Source organism: Epinephelus moara, chromosome 2, assembly GCF_006386435.1.
Source record: "Epinephelus moara isolate mb chromosome 2, YSFRI_EMoa_1.0, whole genome shotgun sequence".
Lineage (NCBI taxonomy): Eukaryota > Metazoa > Chordata > Actinopteri > Perciformes > Serranidae > Epinephelus > Epinephelus moara.
This window is the reverse complement of record NC_065507.1, coordinates 3,510,150-3,520,616: the sequence shown is the minus strand read 5'-3', so window position 1 is coordinate 3,520,616 and position 10,467 is coordinate 3,510,150. Positions and strand designations below refer to the sequence as shown.

General features: G+C 40.5%; 1 protein-coding gene across 4 annotated transcripts in view; it reads right to left on the bottom strand.

Annotated features, from left to right (window-relative positions):
* The window catches only part of il15l (interleukin 15, like), a 21,805-nt gene that overhangs the window by 9,040 nt on the left and 2,298 nt on the right, over window positions 1-10,467 (bottom strand). Inside the window, exons 1-4 of one of the 4 annotated variants that reach the window (XM_050067489.1) lie at window positions 6,108-6,514; window positions 5,937-5,952; window positions 5,312-5,763; window positions 403-450 (exon numbers count right to left, since the gene is read on the bottom strand). In XM_050067489.1, the coding sequence (XP_049923446.1) occupies window positions 403-450; window positions 5,312-5,455 (192 nt within the window). In that variant the 5' untranslated portion in view covers window positions 5,456-5,763; window positions 5,937-5,952; window positions 6,108-6,514. Of the gene's footprint in view, window positions 1-402; window positions 451-5,311; window positions 5,764-5,936; window positions 6,515-10,467 lie in introns of those variants that run through there. The other 3 variants (XM_050067480.1, XM_050067505.1, XM_050067497.1) reach the window with 3 other exon arrangements.

Sequence of the window (10,467 nt, the reverse complement as noted above, 5' to 3'; positions counted from 1 at the left end):
TCTACTGTTTTTTTTCCCCATTAAAGGGTTTTTTTGGGGAGTTTTTCCTGATCAGCTGTGAGGGTCATAAGGACAGAGGGATGTCGTATGCTGTAAAGCCCTGTGAGGCAAATTGTGATTTGTGATATTGGGCTTTATAAATAAAATTGATTGAAAATTGATTGATTGAAAGCTGTTTATGTGCTGAATTAAACATTTACATTCATGAATGAGTTTACATTTTTTACACTGGCTTTAACTTATAACAGAACTTATACAATGTTTGGGTTTCTGTTAATGTGTTTCTGAAATGATTTGTCCAGCTGAGGACACTTGTGTGTGAAACCAGATGTCAGGATCAGACAAGAAGGACATAAAGGCATCAGAGTGGAAAAAGACACAAAGGTCTGAGGAAGCTCATACCTTAAAGTCTTCTGTGGTGGGCGTGTACAATGTGCAGTTCAACCCCTCCTGAGGAAGAAGACAAAGTTATATGTTAAATACTTAGTTTGTTTATTACTTCTATGCTGAACATAAAATAATTTTCAGTTTGTGGTGCAGTTCAGGTTTCCAGAGAATGACCACAACATCGTCTTATAGAAATAAATGTTAAGGCCATGGATTGAAGTTATTCATAATTAAATATACAAAACTTTTACATGAAGTATAGTTGTGTTTTTTTAGCCTGCCAGCAGTGTGGTGGTTGGTCCACCACTTTGATCCACACTAAAATATCTTAACAACTATTGGATGGATTTCAATGAAATGTCGTACAGATGGTCATGGTCCCCAGAGGATGAATCTTACTGCTTTTGGTGATGCACTGATTTTAACTCGAGCACCAACATGAAATTGAAATGTATGATGCACAGTAAAATATCACAACTACAGGATGGGCTGTGATTGAATGTGGTTCATCATTCATGTTCCCCTCATGATGAACTATAGAAACTGTATTAGGTCAACATTTAAATATGTCCAGTACTCTGGTTTACGACCAAATACCTTTTAAATTAGCTAATGTTAGCATGCTAACAAGCTAAACAAGATGGTGAACATCAGTTCTGGAAAGTACGCCCTGTAATTAAGCACAACTGTCAGGTACTCTGGAAGCAAAATTACACATTGTTTGTTTTTGGCATAGGCTACATGTATTTCACAACATTAGCTGAAACCACCTCTGCACTGGGATTTGTCTCTAAACACAGCTAGAGCTGAGGGAGTGACACTGTCATGTCTTTTCCCGTGACAGGTAAATCAGGGTGCCAAAAAACAAAAGAAAGAAAGCAAAGTGACTTTGTAAACAAAAAAGAAAAAAGAAATTCAAAAGGTGAGTGTGAAAGACACAGACACAAATCTAGAGAGTGAGGGTGGGGGTCCACAGAGAGCCAGAAATGTGGTGCTACACCCCGGTGTAGTTTGCATAAACATCAGTGCTGACATTTTCCCTGGTGGATGGGCGTATGTGTTATTCTAGAATGGAGTAATAAGCAGAAAGAGAATAACTGCCTCTCTGGGCACCACGCACGTGTGTGTGCTTGCGTGTGAGACCAGCGAAAGCACATGAACACACATGAAGGCGGTGCCAATGTCTCACGGTCTCACGGTGCCCAGAGAGGCAGTCAGAGCTACAGGCTACAATGAGGCTAAAAACAGAGTTCAAATGAGGTTTTTCCAAACAACTTTTTATGTCGGGGCTTCAGGACACTTGGATCACTACGGACGAGCAGTATGGAGATATTTTGTGGTTTCAATTATGTGTTTTTGGACGTTTGAATCTGGGGGGCCGTCAGCCTCCATTAGGTGGAGTTGTGTTGCTACCTCCTCTCCCCTTGGATCTCTGCAAGTGATGTGAGGACTCTAAAACTTCACCTGAGCCTCCCTCGGCATATGGGTGAGTAGATAAAGGCAGAACTTTCATTTTTGGGTGCACTATCCCTTTAAGCCAATAACAGCCCGGGCTACTAACTGAAGTGTTACAGTACTTCCTCCACCACAGTAATCAACATTACACCTGTTGATGATCAGCAGGTCATTGTCAGCATGTTAGCATGCTGATATTTTAAGAATAAGATAAATATATTCACATTTCTCACACTGTAAATCCCTGCAGCTCCCTGCAGACATACAGCGGAGAACAAGAGGGGAAACACCGCTGTGAAAGTGTCATTAAAGAATTGTTTTTATAAATTCAAGCAAGAGGGAAATATTTGTGAGTTTGGAGCAAAGTCCTGCTCTGATGTTTCTTCAGATTCTGAACAGCTGGAGGATGAAACAGCTGGATGTTACTGTGCAGGATGAAAAATGTGGAGCCGGACTGTGTCGTCTGCCAAAGCGAGGGCAGCAGTTGTAAAAATAGAAAATTATGACTTGTTTAAAACTAACAATAAAAGGCACAATTTCAGCTGGAGGGTTGAACCCTTGATTCCATCCACTGCTGTGTTCAGTCTGAACTGCTTCTGTGTGCAAAAGAGCTTCGATGCCCTGCGGACTTGTTGCTGCACAACTGTTGTTATGTAATCACATGTTTCTGCAAGGAAGCTGCTGCGGGAAATGTTAAAGGGGTATTACGCTAATTTTACACATGAACCTCAGTTGACTCCTCGTGTGAAAGCTGTTGTATAATGTTGTCATCAGTTATCTCGACTTTGACGTGACACTTCAGATTTATTACAGATCACCTGCGTCATGTACTGCAGGTGAGGAGTTCCAGATAAGCAGCTGTTTGCCAGCTAGCACAGAGAGTCTCATGAGAGATGTCATAAATTTGCATTATGAGAAACGAAGGATCGAAGATTTAGTGATTCAAACTTAGACTCAGAAAACTTTCATTTCCCCAAAAGGTCAATTTTGGGAACAGCACATTAAACACAATGTAGACACAATGAAATCACAGAACAACATCATCTGTCAGAAATATATATAAAGCTATTTTTTGGCTTTTTGACTGTTCTTTAATACATTTGCAGTTCCACTGAATTTATAAAACTAAATCACTTGAGTATCCCTGACGAGCCTGTTAGAAACTATCCCTGAAATGTTCTTTTTTTCATTGTGCACACAAGAAAATATTTGAAAGATATTAGATTTACTTGTTCACACAAAATATTTTTTTTTACAGTGAAACTGCTGAAGGCAGGTGAAAAATAGTTTTTTTTATTTTTTTGTATTTCATTACATATGGAGAATTAAACCGCAGGGGTGTGATTTGTGATTTACACTGCACTGACGCAGTAACCTGCATATTTAATCTAACTCTCCTTGATTCCTTCAGCACATGCAGCAGATGTGTGTGCAACAGCCTCTGTCATGGTGGTTTGTCTTGTGTGTTGTCCACGTGTTGCAGCCATTCTCTGAGAGTGATTTGTGGTAGAAATGTGTTTCATGACAATGTTGCACCACGTTGCAAAACATTTTACCCCTGCTTTGAGCAGATCATCAGATCTTGCACGGTGTTAAGCATTACATTTTGTTGGTAAATGTGAGGTGTTGGTGTGGCACATGTCTGCACCTTCACAGCCAGAAATGAGGACGTGAGTTTGGTGATTTGAGATAAACTACAATGATTGGTCAGACTGGTCTGTGGACATGCCATCAATCCGTTTTTATCTGTGCTTTTGTATGGTATTTTGTCTTTCTCTTTCTCTTACACTTACACCATCAACCTGCAGGGACTGCAGATGAAAATGAGCCTGTATGGCGAAATCTGGCACATTAACGTGACGTAAGTGTTCATGTTCATTAATGTGCACTGTCACTTTCTAAATAAAATAAATATAAACATTTCTATCCACTGTCATCAAGTCCCCTTTTAGTTATCATCAGCAGTGTGTACTTTATCTATATTTTATGTTATTTCATTTTATTACAATTAATAATATTCATTTCCAGTCAAAGTTAAGGCATCAGAGCTCTTTGCAGTAAAGATGCAATTGTAGCATTTTCTTTTAGAGAGTATCAGATGCCCATAAAGGAAACTACAGACTGCACTACAGAGTTTATACTAAATCCGTTCCCCCTGACTTCTGAGACTAAACCTGTGTACCACCAACTAACCTCCTTTTTTAAATATTTGGATTTGAACAAAGTCCACGCAAGTTATGAAACTGTTACCACATAATGTCTTTCTGTGTTTTTATTCTTAAACAGAATTACTGAGCGTGTCACTATGTTTTTTAACCACTCTGTCCACCTGCAGTAACAGACTATGGACAGCTTTACAGACAAGTCTGAGAAACTTAAAGAGAGATTAATTCTTTCGTCCACTCCTTCCACAGCCTGAAATCATCGGCTGTGCAGTGCAACTCATTTTATTGTGTTCTATTAAATGATTAAAGCTGATAACAAAGATCACTCCACTCATAATCGGTATTTAATCACGACTGTGGGATCATCCTGCATTTTTTCAATGCAGTAATTAAACATTATCTAAACTGGGAAGCCTGACAGGTTTTATCTTGAGAAATGATACGGGCATTCAAAATATCTCATTTTAACAGATAACCTGTGTTGGCATTGGATGTTTCTGCAAACCATGAATATATTACATTTACACGTTTCACACATATCATATCAACGTTTCTAAAGTGACATAATATATGAGCTGACTTTGTCATCAGGAGGTGGAGGGGATGGTGGATGGCGTGTCATCTGGGTGAGATGCCTGCAAAGCTGCAGACAGCTGTTCTAGACCAACAAATATCAAAAGCGGGTGAGATTTAGTGAATGCTCTTTTTTCAGCGGCTTTTTAGTCACCAAATACGGCTGTTTTGTGGAGCCCTGTCACTGTTTTTCCAGCAGCTTTTTTTCTAAAGCTACATGTCTTGTGTGCAGGAATGTACAAGGCAAACACTTTTTCTGGTGACTGAGTTGATTTTCTGGTGTTTGTTTGATAAAAACTACTGTGGCCATCCGTTGAAGGAAATTACGCAGCGTTTTTAAAAATAAAACTATTTATTTTTGAGGCAGTTTTGAAGATTTCAGTATGTCAACGCATTTACATAATTTTGCCACTTTTTTCTATTTTCTGTGGCGTCCCCCAAGGTTCAATATTGGTCCCATTCTCTTTTACTCTTTTTATGCTTCTATTAGATCACATTTTACAAAAATGTAATCCGGCTAGTGCTGTTTTTTGTGCATAAACCTAACCACACGTTAACCACATCATTGCCAAAATTTAAATTTTCAGTGCATCTGCTACAACATCCATGGTTTGCACAAATGTACAATGCCAACATTTTTTCTTATGACTGGCCTGTGAATATAAAATTTGAGCAATGACACAGTAAAAATATATTTTCTGATATCAAAGACAAAAAAATTAATGTCATACCAAGTTGTGGACTTCCCCGACGAGGGCCTCGAGTTTTGCGAATATGTCGTTAGCGCAGGGTTTGGCAGGCAGTTGCAGCGTCAAGCCGAGCAGACAGACAAAACACAGATACACACTCGCCAGAGCTAACCTCCCTCTCAGCATGGCACAGGCAGCGAAACCATCATCACATTATCCTCTGCTGTCTCACTCTACTACGACGTCCTCATGGAGATAAACAGCCTTATGGATTTTCAGAATTCGCCCTTAAAGTTCATAACCGACACAGCTGACTTGGGGATTTTGTTAAAGAGCAGAAGTCCATGTTAAAAGTTCCACTGAGCGACAAAGAAATCTTCCTGTAATCCAAGAGGCCCGTTTGAATCCCAGACCAGCTGAGAAGATCTTTACAGCGAGCGTTTCTTCTTCTATTCCTCGAGCAAGGCACCAGCTTCCAGACTGCCGCTTAACATCTGGATAACAGAGAACAGAGAACAGTCAGTAAAGACTCAACATTCTGAAATCAAAAGCTCATTTCTGGTACAGATGAGTTGTTAAGGGAACACAGTGAAATAGTTCAAAGGCTTCCAAAAGTGGTCTAAAAATTCTCCGTGAAGGGTAACATCATATGTTCATCTTCACTTACACTTCTTCAGTAGACTCTGCAGTCAGACAGTCCACAGCAGGACCAGATTACCACGACATGAAATTTAAGAATACACAGAAAAAAAAAAGCTGCAATCTGAAACCAAATCCCATCGAAGAAACGACAGATTTTCTTGGTGTTCCAGCAAGTTCATACGTCTCTTTGGTTCACCTGTTTAACTTTAGACTTCAGGGTGAAGAAGCCCAAAAGCAGATCTGTGCATTGCATCCCCAAAAAGGAGAAGAAGAAGAAGATAGTTTCCCTCCACCAGCAGCTGATTTCTGCCTCCTCTGTGCAGGAGTTGTTGAGGTTCGTCTCCACGTGGTTGAAAGTAATAGCCTGATCTCTCACCAGAGAGCTTCCTCAGCCTCACTCTCCTTCCTCCTCTCCCTCTCCCTTCTGTCACGCGCCTCTGTCTTTCCCTCCAGTTTTCACTCAGTCACTCCTCCCCACTCCTCCTTTTTTGGCTCAAGGCAGTAGATCAGTTACATTGAGCTCCCATCTCTCCTCTCAGACAGCTAAACATTGCCTCCTAACTCGTATTCTTTTTGAGTGTTCAACTTCTCGATCTCGTTCTCTGCCTCTCCAACTTCTCCCTTCTTATTTTTTGGATGATCAGTTTTCACGTTACAGCCCTGCAGGGAGAGTCAGCTCCATAAATCACTCAGACATCTCTGTGTTTGTTTATGCAAATCACAGGTTTATATGGTGAGTAACTTGACAAGCTGAGGGAAATGACAAACACTTACAGAACGCTCGGAGCTAAACACGATGTGCATTATATAAACAATGCTATTAACAAGCTTTCACCAAAGCTTGATGTGGTCCGCTCAGATGTGTCAGAGGACGACTCTGTACGTTGAGGAAAGTCCTCTTCACTAACTGATGTTATTTAGTATGAAGGGTTGGTTTTGTACATGGAGGACAAACAATGGTCTGTCCATTGTACAGACGCTGTACGATTGACAGACCAGACTGTCAACTGAAAGAGCCAAAGATCCCTATGAGCAACAGCCTAAGATGAACCGAAGAAATCAGCTGTCATTGGTAGAACAAACTGAAGGCTCAGCATTAATATGTGAGCAGATATAAATAGGAACAGGTCCTGTTTCACTCTCCGCTTTTAGGTCCTGATCACACAGAAAGTGTTTTGCAGGTTGCAAAACTCAAGGTGCATCACACTGCCTTTTTTGTTTTTTATTAAATGCCAAAACGCTTGCTGTGCCTTTTTATTGTTGCCAGGCAACCAAGCCATCACTAACACTTACACTAACCTTCCCGCGTAATCAATCTACCGTTATTTATTTGTTTTATTTATTTCACAATAATGAATATCTAGTTCCTGACATGTTGAGGCAGAGGGTACTGTCTGTAGCTCTGGTTGAGGGTGAGAGGCTGTCAGCAGATAAACAGAGATCTGTGTGGGTACATGAGACCCTAAAAAAGAGGCTGGATCATGGGGAGTACCACCAGTTGGTCCAGGAGCTTCTCCTCCATCATGGATGTTTACAGGCAGATTTTAGGATGACTCGGGGGCAGTTTGACACCCTGCTGTCTATCATCAGGCCGTATAGCTCTGGGTATCCAGCATCCACTACCACCAGTTTCTCCTCCATTGTTTACCAACTGTAAATGTATTGTCATGACAACCACAGAAGGCCCGCCTCTCAAATCATCTGATTGGAGTTTATTCAACTCGAGGAGTTCAAAGTGCTCTGGCAAAAATGCCAGGCTCCTAGAGCGCACAAGGCACGTAGCAATGCAAAAACAGCGAGCAAAAAGCTTCATCCCTTTAAAAAAAAATACAGAAAACAAACTGCCTTCAACTGCTAAAATGCTTTCGGTGTGATCGCGGCCTTACACTGCCTCTTCAAGGTGGGAATATCATGCTGTTACGCTGCCTCGCTGTTCTGTATATATGATCTTGTAAATATATTCTATGGAGGAATGGGGGGACAGAGTGTTCTCGCGTTTAAGCCACCACGGAAGGTAGTAACAGCACCGAAACAACGTCTGTGTGAAAGGGACAGTCTGCGGGACAAGATTATGGGCCGCACGGACATTTGAACAACATGTTATGTGTGCCAGAGATTTTGAAAGTAGCTGTTAGCTGTAAGAGGCTAACTCAAAGAAGATGAACAGCAGCCAGAAATGTCCACAAATTGTAAAAACAATGAGGTCCAGGAGCTCCTAACCCTCTGAGCAGAGGACGAGATCAGCCGCCGCGTAACAGAGACGGTAAATAATTGTTACTGACACTTTTTGTCATTGTTATTGTTTATAAAATTATATGTTATATTACACACTAGAGGCCAACGGCAACACATTCTCACTCTGACCTTGTCACATATCCACATTTGGTCATGGACTTTCTACCTCGTTTTTCCTGATCAGCTGTGAGGGTCCTAAGGACAGAGGGATGTCGTATGCTGTAAAGCCCTGTGAGGCAAATTGTGATTTGTGATATTGGGCTTTATAAATAAAACTGAATTGAAGTGATGTTCTGGGACGCCGTGTCAACTTCAGCCTGTTACATGCATTGTCTGTTTTCAAAATACACTTCTGTTTTCACAGGAAATGTACAGTTTGATACAGTCTCTTTCAAAATAAAAGCACTACGTCGGTACAACACTGCGAACTGACGTTTTTCTCGCACGTGGTTGGGTTTAGGCAACAAAAGCTTACTTAAGTTGTTGTCCTGCCGGATTTCCTCATGACAGTAATGGCAACCGGCCACATATCATGCCAACATGCTTTTTTGAGTGTTGTGAGACCAGGTTGCCAACCCTGTTGTGCTACATATCACACCTGTCATGCCTCTTTTGATTCAGGGATGCAGGCACGCTGTCTATAAACACACACGAGAGAGGCATGACGCCAGTGCAGTGGCAGAGGACTTTGTAGTGCTGGTTATACCACTAATTCCACAATTTGTTTGTTTGCCAACATACACTATATCAGTATGTGGCTTGTAATTTTGATTTTTTTTCTTTGTGTCTTACGATTACCATGAAGTGACATCTTAAAATCTTATTAAAACACAGACAAAAAATGCAAAGAAAATATTTTTCTATTGCGTTTTTCTTAATGTGGACTACGAATGGTTAAAATGAAGTTACGTTTATGTTTAATTGACAAAGATCTCCAAGGACACATCAGAGTGGGTGGATGGGTCAATTAAGCATGTGACTTCGACATGGACGCTGTGTTTTGTGTCTTGTTTCCTCAGCAGTGACTGGTTTCTTAAAACCATGATCCCCATCTTTCTGTAAACAAGTTGCTTTTGTGCCTTTCACACGCATATCCAGAAAGCCTGAGGCAGAGAAAGCAAACCTCCCTGCCCTTCCATGTGCCTACATGGAAAGCCTAAGGCAGGGAGAACAGCAGCAAAGACCCCCGGGAACAGAACATAGCAGCATCAGTGACAAACAGATGCAAATCTGAAAGAAGAAACAGTGCTCAATGTCTGGACAGCTCGGGCTCAGAACTATGTGACACGGACACAAAGTCTACAATAATGCCAGTGCAAAGTCAGTGAGGACCTTTTGTCATGGTGAACACACAAATTAGGCAGAGTGAGAAAGCCTGTGTAGGATGGGATACAACCACTGGTAACAGCTATTCAATAGTGTCCAGAACATTTAGATGGACACCTGAAAAAAAAAGGTTGTACAGGAACAGTACTTTAACTGAGAATTGAGACAAACATACAGGATCACTTCTGGAAAATGAGCACGCTGCTGAATACTTGCCAAGCAGACTACATGACTGAGAGAAAGAAAAAATACATCTCCGGTAAAGAAGCAGATTCTTTTCCCAGCTGTTATCAGAGACTGTTGTTTTAGCTGCCAGAGAGAGACATTTCTAAAATTCACAGTTCATCATCAGTTCACCCAAATTACTGAAACATCCACCACAGTTTCATCTAGCACACAGATTGTTTTGCTTTTATTTGTGCAGGTTTGGAGACAGACTTTCACCCTAAAACAATGACAGATGATTAAAGATAATTAAGCTTAATGACGGATAATAATGAATGTCTGTCACATCATAAAATGTTCATACTGAGTGTACTTGAAACCTGTTTACTTTCAGTGTTTTTTATTTGTTCTGCTACATTATTCCCTCATGGCAGCCAAAACATGACTAACATTTCTATGGTAATGTTTTACTCTTTCACAGCAGCTTCAAGGAAATAACTGCTTTAATCTCCCGTGGTGACAGTATATATAAAGGTCACAATATAAAAATAGTGTTTGTTGTTTCATTCTGATAAAAACAATAATAATAACAGAAAAGTATTTTAGAAACACATGTCAAATTGAATGTTGAATTTTGCATTTTCTCTGGTTCCTCTATATTATAAACTAGTCCATACCCATTGAGTGCACAGTTGCCCATGTACAGTTTCACATGGTGTGTGTTTGGGATACAGGTCATAGGAAACTGCAGATTAAATAGTCAACTGAACCCATTAAGAAGAGCAATGTATTCAGACAGAGTGTTTGTGAATTTGATAATACGATTGCTT